The 12,631-nt window shown below is 35.0% G+C and overlaps 1 protein-coding gene across 33 annotated transcripts in view; it reads left to right on the top strand.

Moving 5' to 3' along the window:
• Positions 1-12,631, top strand: part of GPHN (gephyrin) — a 428,300-nt gene that overhangs the window by 333,362 nt on the left and 82,307 nt on the right. For all 33 annotated transcript variants that reach the window (XM_019733621.2, XM_019733618.2, XM_074327335.1 and 30 more), the window contains one exon: positions 3,494-3,631. In XM_019733621.2, coding sequence (XP_019589180.1) covers positions 3,494-3,631 — 138 coding nt within the window. The remainder of the gene's footprint in view (positions 1-3,493; positions 3,632-12,631) is intronic.

Below are 12,631 nucleotides of genomic sequence, written 5' to 3'. Positions count from 1 at the left end.
CAACATCAGAAAACAGTTGAAATTGTATTTCTTTTAAAAATGGAAACAAATCAAACCAGAAAACATAACTATTTGCTCACCAGATTTCTTTTGGGAGTGTACGCTTTCTAAAAATGGGCTGCCCTCATGAGGCCTACAGAAGAGCCCCTGCGGTGCATGTGGCTGCTGTGTCCTCAGCCACGTCCTCCAGCTGCTGGCACCTCTGAGTGTGTCCCCGGTGCTGTCCCGGAGCAGTTTGTCCACTTTGACTTGAGAATGAGAGTACTGCATCACGTAGATCAATGGCTTTCTAACCTATTTGGGCTACAATCTTTTGTTAAATGGAATCATATATGGATAAATAGTCATCCTGCATATTGTGTGATAAAACAGAACTAGGTGTGTTAATGTTTTTTACTTGTTCCTTTTAGTTTAAAAGAGCAGCGATTATCTGTTTCATTCATTTTATTCTTGTGTGTAGAAGATCAGTTACAAATACTGTTTTTCTCATATTTATAGGACCAAGTAACCCTTCTTTATTGGTGAAGTAGCTGACTGTTATTACTGTGTGATTTTGGGTGGGTCTTGAGTGGGAAGAAGCCTCTTGGCATATAGAAAGTGCTCAGTAAATATTTGTTGAAAACACAAACACACACACACACACACATACACACACACACACACCTCTCTCTGTGCCAGAGAATTAGGAGTCTCCTCCTTTGAGACATTCCTTTCAGTTAATTTGTTATATATCCAGAAGGCTCCTGTGATAACATATAAATAGTTTAGCCAGAGACCAGTATTAACCCATAATAATCGAAGTTTGGATTATTTATCCACTGAGGCAGTCTCTTTGTGCAGAGAGTGTATAAATATTGAAGAGCTTAGAGAAGCAAAAGCGCAGAGCAGGAAACGCCCATTGTTTTTCCCTTCCCAACTTTTGACTTTGTTTGAAGGATTTGCTATTCATTCATACCTCAAGTATTTCTTCAGTAACTCCTGGTACTGTAAGTATAAGGAAAGCACTGTTCTAAAAATGGCAAAGGATGCAAAGATTAATAAGATATAAATCCTACCTTCAAGGAGTTTACCGTTCACTAACATAAGTAAGACAAACATTTAAATGTCTGTAACAAGGTAGAGAGTGGTAGGTGCCATAAGAAAAATATAAACAATATAAAAAATTATTTTAAAGATGGAGAATATTTTTTCCGGCTGATAGATATCCATACTGCAATTTCCAATTTACAAATGAGAGCGAGAGAACAGCCAAACAACAGTGTTTGCAGTTACTCCTTGTGTGTTTACCCTTTGGGCTATAGACCCTTAAGGTTTCAAAGAAAAAGCCAAGTTATTTATCAATAAGGATATAGTGTTCTAAGAAGTCCCTTTTTGTCCTTGTATGATTCATTTACTAATTCAGCAAATACTTACTTTTTTATTGCCTGTGATATATCAAATAACTATTCTAGGTATTGGATATAACAACAGTGAACAGAAAGATAAATTTGTTGCTTTCTTGGAGCTTACACTGTACTTAGAAGAAGAAGGCTATAAACAAATAAATATAAGTATATATTATCTATTATAGGTATATGGATATCCATATCTGTGTGTGTGCGTGTGTGAGTGTGTGTCCATGTAGGAAAGTAAACTAGGGTAAGGAGAATAAAGAGTGATGGTAGGTGTATTCTACATAGGATGTTTAACAAAAGCCCTCTGATGTAATATTTTAGCAAAGACATGAAAAAAAATGAGGGATAGATGGAGCTATAGTATCTGGGGAAGAAAGGTCCAAGTAGAGAAAACAACAAAGACCTTAAAAAGAAATGTATTTGGCTGATCAAAGACAAACAAGGAACTAGTATAGCTAGAGGACAGTTAACAAGGGGGGGATAACAGTTTAGAACAGTGGGAGCCATAATATGTTGGGCTTTGTAAGCCATAGCAAAGCTTTTACTCTGAGTGAAATGGAAAGTCGTTGGAAGATTGAGAGCAGAGATTAGCACAAGACTGTTTAAAATTTAAAAGGATCACTGGCCGGCCCGGTGGCTCAGGCGGTTAGACCTCCGTGCTCCTAACTCTGAAGGCTGCCGGTTCAATTCCCTCATGGGCCAGTGGGCTCTCAACCACAAGGTTGCCAGTTCAATTCCTCGAGTCCCGCAAGGGATGGTGGGCAGCACCCCCTGCAACTAAGATTGAATGTGGCACCTTGAGCTGATGGCTCATTTGGTTGGAGCGCATCCTCTCAACCACAAGGCTGCCGGTTCGACTCCCACAAGGGATGGTGGGCTATGGCCCCTGCAACTAGCAACGGCAACTGGACCTGGAGCTGAGCTGTGCCCTCCACAGCTAAGACTGAAAGGACAGCAACTTGACTTGGAAAAAAGTCCTGGAAGTACACACTGTTCCCCAATAAAGTCCTGTACCCCTTCCCCAATAATAAATAAATAAATAAACAAAAGGATCACTGTGACTGATCCTAAATGTAAGTGGACAGGGACAGAAGCAGGGAGACCAGTTAGGAGACTATTCAGTTTCCCAGGAAATGATAGTTCCAAATATTCGTGGAGATGGTGAGTAATGATCAGATTCTAGAGATATCTCAAAGGTAGTTTAGATATGGTTCTGAGAAAAAGAAAAATCAAGGCTGTCTCCAAGGTTTTAGACTAATAACAGGAAGAATGGAGTTGGTGTTTACTGAAGTGGGAATTGCAAGAGTAACATGTTGTGTGGGTAGGATAGGAGGGTAGGGATATACAAATAAGGTTTGAATTGACTGTTACACATCCAAGTAACAGTCTTATTCACCAGCTATTTGGGTTACATACAAATCTGTAGTTAAGGATAGAGGTTGGGATTAGAGATATAAAATTAGGAGTTTTAGTGTATGGGTAATATTAATGCTATGGGACTAAATGAGGTTATGTCGGGAATAGCTAAATAACTTTTTTCTATGACATTTTTCAGAGGAAAGAAAATTTCCTGTGAAACCCTAAAAAATTCAAGTTTGGGTTTTTCATTTTACTAACTATCTCATTAAGTGAAATAAAGTTCAATATAGTGGTTAAGGACATGGACTTTGAAGCCAGCTACCTAGTTTTGAATTGTGGCTCTTCTGTTACTAGTTCTGTGATTGAGTCCAAGATATATAATCTCTCTATACCTCTCTTTCCTCATGTGTAAATAAAGATAATAATGCTGCCTCCCAATAAGGTTGTTGTGAAGATTAATAAGTTAAATTAGAACAATGCCGTGATACGTAGCAACACTAAAAAAGGATTAGGCAATATCATCATTAAAGTTCACCAAGTTTTGACACATGATGTAAAATTGCTAATGTCATTTCAAGTTCCACCAAAGCAGGCTACATTTTGGAAGCAGGAGAAAATTTCTCACCTTGTAATCTTTATTTGCAGACATAAGAAATAGAGTTGTTGATATTTATGTATCATTCCCATTTTTTAATCCCTGTGCCAGCATCATATTCTTAGTTAATTGTCTTCCTGTTTAGGTCACAGTGCTGTCGATATCACCAAGGTGGCTAGAAGACACCGAATGTCTCCTTTTCCCCTAACGTCTATGGACAAAGCCTTCATCACAGTCCTGGAGATGACTCCGGTGCTTGGGACAGAAATCATCAACTACCGAGGTACTCTTATGTTTGCCCGATACCTTTTCATTTGTTTTCCAAGTAAGATTCATAGAACATTGATAGACAGTTTTCCTGAAAGATAAAGGATTTTAATCATTATCACAGTTACTATCATCATTCTTTTTACTTCTTAGTTCTGTGCAACTATAAGGTCAGCCTAATGGTATACAGAGTAAAGAACCCATAAAGCTTTCTTTTTCATAAAAAAAAATTTTAAATGGATAAAAATAAACTGTGTTTCTTCTGTCCATCAAAATACCAATACTCTAAAGAGAGGGCTCTTAGCACTATATGAGGAAAATAGTTAACTCCAACTCTGCCTGATGTCCTATCTGTCAGAAATGGAAGGTAACTAATCTGTCTCATATTCCTGTTTTCCTTTGTGGAAAATATGTTTTTAAAGGTAAAATGTAAAAACTACATTAATTTCTCCGTGGATCACTGAGCAACCAGTCTAATCTCAGTGTTTCTGCTTCATCTATCTATTCATTTTCTGCTCTTAGTTTAGTAAGTAGCACATTGAAACCAGCTTATGGAAAGATGGTGGAAAAGTGGTGTTCCCTAGTGTTTTCTATTTTTAATCAACCACTTCCCTTTCATTTATTTATTTATTATTAGTTTCAGGTGTACAAAACAATATACTACATAGTTAGACATTTACACCCCTCGCAAAGTGATAACCCTCCCCCAACCTACTACCCCTCTAACGTTGTCTATAGCTGTTACAATTCCATTGACTCTATTCCCTGTGCTGTACTCCATATCCCGTGACTATATGTATATTTAATTACAATTGACACTCAATATTGTTCAGCTTCAGCTTCAGGTGTGCAGCGCAGTGGTCAGGCAACGACTTCCCTTTCTTAAAAATTCAGCATAAAAGTTGTATGTAGTGCAACCTGAATAAAATATAATTCTTAATTGTTTTCGTTATGTTATCTTTTATTTTACAAATAAAGGTCTTTATTCATAGATCATAAAATATTCTAACTTCAGTGAACATTAGTGAGTATCTATACAAACACTCTAATTTTTCTGCAAGGAAACTCAGACTCAAATAGAACAGAAAAAGAATAGGATTAAGGCTCAAGACTTAACGTTCTTCTCCTTACTACATGACAGTGTCCTTCTTCCAGTGTTAAAATATAAAAATATGACTGTAGGTAACAAAACAAATTATTTTAAAATTAGAAGGCCTAAAACTAGTGAAATTTTAAATGCCAAATTGTAGCTGTTTGTTCCCTGACCCTACATAGACAAAAATTGTTTTTATATTGTTTGCACTTATTTTATATCTTTGACTTGCATTATTTTAAATATGTGTATCAGTAGGCTTAAACATTTGTTTTTGTATTACTCTCATTAAAGGACATAAAGATTAGAAAACTCGCTAGAGTAGGGAAATAGTCAGGAATTAAGTGATTTCAAAATCAATTTTAATGAAATAGGTTTTTTCTATTATTAAACACAGATTATTCAGATATATTTTATGTCAGTGACCACCAAGGCATATTCAGAAAGTATGAATGTAAACTTAAGTTGGAAAAATTTTAAATAATACTTTACCTGTTATAAACATAAATTAACCATCCCTGGCCTCTTATAATTTCAGGGGAGTTTCCCTTAACATCAGTCCTTGGAAAAATCTCAGTGCATGCCAAGTCACATTTAAACAGAAATTCCAGTCCTTTTAAGGAAAAAACAGAATTGGAAATGACCATTTCTGTATTTCCTCTAGGAAAAAAAAAAAAGAAAATCTGTGAGATGAATTCTCTTTTCCCTTTATGTGCTTTTTTCCCCTTCATTTGTTCATCAAATCAATTGTCACTTGTAAGTTAGCAAACTCTTCATGGATGGTTAACTTCCTTGTCAACTGTTTCCACCCAAGATGATGAAAATTAATAGTGAGATTGGCATTCAACCTTTGCATTGGATCAAACTCAATCTGTAATGCAAAAAAAGGGTGTTATAATTAACCCTCCTAGGCACTTTAGGTAGGTGTTTTGAAAACACCACCATACATACGTAGAAACATAATTCAATTTGTTCAACAAATATTTATTAAACATTTAATAATGTTAGGTACTATGTTACGTCCTGGATATACAAAGAGGAACAAAACAGCACTTCTGCCCCGTGGATCTCACTGTGTGCTGCACAAGAGAGACAGGCAAACAATGTGGTACTTGTCTTCTTTAATCAGCGTTTTTGTAGGCTTGCCTTCCTATGTCCATTCCTTGAATATAAACTTTATTTAGCGTTTTTGACTTTGATCCTTTTCACATCTTGCACATTCATTTCAGATAACCTCATGCATGCCCATGGTTTCCAATACTACCTGTTAAGTGATTTCTAAATCTGTGTTTTTGCCCAGAACTTGCCTAAGCTCCAGACCCATACACCAAATGTATACCTCCTGCCAGTATATTTAACATAATCAATACTAAACTTACTTTCCTTACCTCTACAATGTTTGTTTCTTCTCTGTTCTTGAATGCATCCCTTCTGTTCCATTCCCAAAGCTATCATTTTAATTTAGGTTTTTATTAACTTCCTGGATTATCATAACAGAATATTGAAAATTATTCTCCTAAAGCAAGTGCCTACATGTGCATATATGTATAAAGTATTGGGGTTTTTTATTTATTTGTTTTGATCTGTTTTGGCTACAGATGAATTTTCTATTATCTCTGATCTGTATTTTAGCATTTCTACTATTTTCAGCTCCTATCTGCAAGCAAGGCCTGTAAGGAGCGTGCTCCATAGATTATAAATACCTCCCTTTGGATTCTTGTGAAAGGCATAACTGGCATAATAATGGATGATAATATTTGTAAGACTATCATTTATGATTCATTTTCTTTGCTTGTAAAATGCATGACTTGAATAAATTACAACTTCACGTATGGCACAGTACTAGCTACTGTAAAGCAGATTAAAATATCTGGCTCCATTCCCTATAATCCCCAGTCTTTCATTAACAATGGAAAAACTATGAGCTTTCAATAGAAAAGTTTCTACTTACTTAGGAGCATTATTTTAGATTACAAACTCTAGGCTTTCTTATTTAAGATTAAATGACCAGAGACTTCAGCATCTGGGTTCGTTGTTTTTCAACAAAAGACTTAAGCAATTCTAGTCAAGGACCTTTAAGCTTTGCTGTTGTTACAACTCAGGTTGAAGCAATGAAGTATCTCTTTTAGAATACTGACCACAGCAGAGCCATTTCTCCCTGTCTCTGACTTATAGTTAGATAACTGCCTGAAGACAGGCAGCTTTCTTCAGCTGAAATTACTACCCTTAGCAGAAATTCAGAAGTTCCTGATTTGAAGCAGTAGGAGGTTCTCACCAAAATGATTCAAAGTCATGCTAGGAATCCATTAACTGCTCCTGAGGTTTCAGGGGCTGTCAAAAAAAGAATGAAAAAAGCAGTAAGGTATACTGGAAAGAGCTTTGCCATCAAACATAACCTTTACCTGTCTTTACTTTTAACTAGCTGAGAGACCTTGGGCAAGCTGTTATACATAACCTTTCTGAGTCTTATTTCTCTCATATGTAAACATAGAAGTAATGTCTACCCAATAAGGTCATTGTGAGATACTATTAAAGGAAATAATCTATGTGAATCATCTAGTTTTCCCTAAACTGCCATATTTAGAATTCAGTAAATTGTTCTCTTCGCTTCTCCACGTGGAGATTGTGCGATCATAGCCCTAGGATAAACACTTGTAAATGAGAGTCAAAGCTAGAATTCCTTGGCTCAGCTCTATTTGTTGATCCACAAGCGTTTTGTTGTAATCAAATTTACACTTCCCACAGCCAGGACCTTCAGGCATGTACTCCCAATCTCATTAGAAAATTTAACTAATTAGCAGTTTTCACTGTTTTTCAGTGTATCTCTGGTCGAACTTTATAAAATCGAAGCAGAGAATCGAGGTAGTTATTCAGATATTTCAAGTGAAAGCATATATTCTTATTATCCAAATTACTGCCTCCAGTTTCTGCCTCTAGTCTAGTAAGATCTTTACGTAGGATGATGCCATTTATTTACAAATATCTCTTGGAATATTGGTCTGTGCTGGCATTTGCTATAGATTTTTCCATGAATGTGACTGCTTGAACTCACTCATAATTCCCTTCAGGTAGTCTCACCTCTTCTACTCTTTAGTCCATAAATTTCATTATACCTCTAAAATATGCACAGCTCATTGTATCATTCTATTTATGTTATTACATCATTCCCTTTACACTTTTCCCTGAATTCCTCAAATATGAACATTTCATTAAATCTCTCTCTCTCTGTTTATGATGTGTATGTCTGTGTATGTAACCATAACCTCTAGGCAATTGTGCTGGTCTTCATATCCAAAAATTGTGATTATGTTGCCAATCTGCTCTCCGTATATGTGCCTTCAGGTGCTTCTTTCCCCCCAATATTGTGCACACACATATGTGCTGTTATCACGGTACTCACAAAGCCCCCTTGTGTGGGGAAGTTATTTTTTATAGTTATATAACTGAGTAAAATTAACTCATTCACATAGAAATCAGAAGCTACAGTGTTGGCCTAATCATCCCTATGTCGCAACCAGGTGGACAAATCTTCCTATTTCCTACTGCCTTCTATACATACTATTATATAGTTCCATGTAAAAAATAAAACGTATTATAAATGTATTCACTTTAAGTAATTTTGATGGAAAATAATCTATGTTTAATCAAAAAAATAAGGAGGAAGTAATTTTTCAATATGATTTAAGTTAGTTTACATTGCTTTTATTGGATATGTCTGAGATTAAAATAAGTCTTTAAATATGATTTTTAGTTTTCATTATTTTTGGGGTACCTAATTATATTTTAACATTTTAAATATATATGTCTTATTTGGTATAATTTATTTAGCAATCTTTTTATTCAGTATCTATTTTGAAGTACCATAGTCTATATTAATAGTATTAGGTTAGGATTCAGAATATAAGCAATGGAAAAAGTATTGCAGTTAAAATGGAAAAAGAAATAGAAAATTTCTACAAAGGAATAACATCAAAACACCTTATTCAAAATTTCAAAGGACTATCTCGGGTTTTTAGAAATTCCTGTTCATTCTTAATGTTATATTGGTAGAATTATGAAAGTTTATGAAAATATAGAGGGTACAAAAAAAACGTATACACATTTTAAGAAAGGAAAAAATCTATTAAAATTGTAATACTCAATATATACCAATAACAAAAGATGAATACAAGTCACATTTGACTTTTGCAATTATAAGAGGTGCTCAAAGTGGTTACCATCAGCGTCCAGACACTTCTAATTATGGCGAACTACTACTGTTTGAGCAACGTTGATCAAAGTGTCCACTTGTATGCATTTTTTGGCACCCCCAGTACACAAGATTTTCCAAACTATAGGGAAGAAAATTAGTGCAATTGAAGAGATGAACTTAAATGACAGTAAAGGATTTCCCAGTACCAGAAAGACAATTACCAGGAATGAAAACTTGGCAATAGCTTTTTTTTTTTTTTTAAGTTTGAATTGACTAACTTTCCCATTGGAGCATCCAGTGCTGCAGTAGTTAGTTACCTTTTTGACTGTTTTCTTAAGCAAAGACTTTGCAGTTCCTGGCAGGCTCTTAGCACCCCAAGCAGCACGGGCTATGTGCCAGGAAAACTCAAGTCTTCCTTTCATTTAATTGTGAGACAAAAGCATATGAAGAAAATCAGAGATGCAAGGTTTCTATAATCAACAACACTCTTGGTAATGTATCTGAATGTGTAGAAGCATGGAATAGATTTGCAATAATTTTTAAAACTTTAACTCAACTTTTCAAAAACAGAATTTAAGTGCTTAAAAATCTTATTTTTTGTTTCTATAAACTCCAATGCCCTTGATTAGCTAACTTGCTGAAAAAAAATCAACTATTAACATCTTGTCTTATCATTTGGAAATAACACTGAATGATTCAGTAATACTGTTGCAACCTTGAGACTATTATTCCTTATTTTGATATTAACAATATGAGAAAAAGCCACCAGTATTACTTCAAAGTCAATATTATGGTACGTTTGATATTTATTTCTGCTTGCATTCCCTCTAGGAGCTTTATTTCATCATATATCTTTTTTTTCTTTTCTTAAAATACTTGTTATGTATTAACTTTTTTTGATAGCCATAGTAATATGCTAATGTAGGGCCAATCATTGTTGAAAAATTAGGAATTACTTTTAGGACACTAGGATATGTGGTTCAAATTTATGGAAATTATAGTAAGAAAATATTTTTTTATGGAGCATATTATAGTTTATAGGACAGTGATTGAGAAACTACCAATAAAGAAGAGTTGAAATTGTTCAAACTATAGAAAGAGCATTTTGCTTATTTGTTTGATTGTACCAAATCTTGACCAATAAATTCACCCCTTGGACCTAAGCGCTATCAGTGACACCCTATTCATTTGACCTGGGTGTGGCAAGGTTTCCATCATCAAGTACCAAAAGGAGTGAGCACTTCCTCTCAGTTGAAACATTGTCTGTGACCTCAAGAACATTTTAGGCATTTTTTTAAACTAATATTTCCCCTAAAAAATATATCTTTCATTTTAATTAAGTTAAATATTTTTTGTAGTTACAGTTATTTTTAAAGCTTAATGTTTCATATATAGAAATGAATATATAACACAGATGTAAGCTATAATACTCAAGAATATTTACATCATGAAACCACAACACAACATAATTCATTACCAATTCTATTGCATTTTTTGTATTGTTAAATCATGACTTAATCATTTCTGGTAATCATAACATTTGTGTTCCAAATTCTATGACTTTGTACAAAGCTGATTTTTATATTATGAGGTAACAACTGTAATGTTTGCCCTTACTGATTACATTGGCAGGTAATAAGTCCCTAGATGGAAAAATACAAATGCACAACATAATACCACTTTGAACATGCTACTCATTTTAAAAGTATAGGGATTTTACTGTACTAGGCCATAAACATGACTTCTGGAGTACCTAGAGATTAATTAATATACTTGTTTTCACCAAAGGGATATTCACCCCTAAATCATTCAGTCTTTCTCTGTTTACACCTATGTGAAGCCTGTAATACATAAGTGAGATCGATAATATACCAAATGTTGTCTAGTTACTGTTTCTAATTCACAATGAATATGTGGAGAATAAATTATACTGGGATAGGATTGGAGTCATTCACCATATTAAATGTGTAGTGTCTGTTAAATAATCATGAAGTTTTCTGTAAGTATATTATGCTTCTGTAAATATGTTAAAACTTTTTTAACACTGTAATGACCTAAAAATCTGTACATGCTTCACCTTCCTCTTACTCCTTTGGACTTAGCTAATATTGTTCCTACCAATGGTCATTTGTCCAGAGTAAGAGTATGTGTAAAGACTGCCTTCTCAGCTCTTTTGGTGAGCACAGTGGATAGCTGTTAGGTCAAAGAGATCGGTGGTGGTGGTTTTTAAATGTTCTAGTAAGTAAGTAAACTTTTGAGGGATTTACAATCAATAGCAAACTGACTTGTCTTGGATAGTATCTTTTCTTTTCAACCTTCTGTTATCTACCACATTCTTCCCACACTCCTGAAATATATAACTGATGGTATCTTGGTTAGTGAAAGTGAGGACAAGGAATCAATTTCCTGGACCACTGAACTCAGAGTTTTCCCTTGGCTTCCTCCAAAGCCTTCTTAGAACTAACTACACAGGGAGCTTTACAACTGTGGGATCGTTGCAATAAGTGACTTTGAGAAATTAACATGTTTTTCCCTCTTACATCCAAAGATCACTGAGTCCTCCTAACATCTTAATTTAGACAGCAGGAAGAGAGTATTATCTGGGCCAGAATAAATGTCCAAGCAAACAAATTAAATATTTACTTTCATATTTGTGTTTAATGCTCACAAATCATGCTCAACTTTATACATAACTATCTTGATTTTTCTTTATCTATGCCTCCATTGTCAGCCATTTGAATCTGTAGAGACTTTTTCTGAAGATATTTTTTCGACCAGTCATCCCAGTGTAAAAAAGCTCACTCCAGAGAGTAGGGAATTCATTAATGACTGTTATCTGTGGGAAATTGACTCTTATATGAGTTTCCTGCTGACAACATAAAAAGGCTACCAACTTTTGACCAAGCACTCTGCCACTGTCTTCTTGCAGTACAAGTAAGCATACCACACAAAACAGTGTAAATCATCAGCCTATCTTTTCCACTCCTTCTTATCTACCTCTTCATAGCACTTAATTGTATATGAGAATATTGCCCAGGGTCCCCAGTGATGCATAGCTGTGCCTTCAAGATTTCTGACCTCCAGCATATTTGTCATCATCTTCATCAAATTGAAGACCTCTTTATTATACAGAACTTAGAGCATACAGTGAGAGGGGAAAAGTAGAACAGAATGGACATTATCTCCTCAGACTCTGGAAGTGGGACCATAGCTTCTTGGCACATAGCCTAACTTTCTACAACTGAAAGGCTCACTCCTTCGCACTGAAGAGCTGTAAACCCCCACCACCAAATATTCCTAAGAAAGCATATTAGTTACATTATTTATATATTGGGGAAACTGTCTTTTGCTTATTATAAATAGGGTTTTCATTGGAGTGGACCAACTGAAAAAGGAATTTCGCTCATGTTTTCCTGATATTATAATAAAACCTTTGGCTCCCACCGCTTCAGCTGCTCACTGATGTTTCTCTGCTAAATGCAAAACCGAAAACAATCATAATATCTAGTTTGCCTGGTTCCCATTCAAGTTTGAAGGCTAAGGCTCCCATTTTCAAATCACATGCCCAAAGTTTATTCATCACTAATTCTTGGGCTCTACCTATGGGCAAAGAAAAGGGTTGCTTTAACATCTATGTAAGTTTCTATACGTATGTAAGCAAGAGAAACTGTCCCATGTGATAAAGTAATTTGCAGCACTACTACATAGGTACTCTTTGAGTCCCCAAATAG

The sequence above is a fragment of the Rhinolophus sinicus genome, linkage group LG03 (assembly GCF_036562045.2).
Source record: "Rhinolophus sinicus isolate RSC01 linkage group LG03, ASM3656204v1, whole genome shotgun sequence".
NCBI classification, from domain to species: Eukaryota; Metazoa; Chordata; class Mammalia; order Chiroptera; family Rhinolophidae; genus Rhinolophus; species Rhinolophus sinicus.
This window is presented reverse-complemented; position numbering and strand designations above follow the sequence as displayed.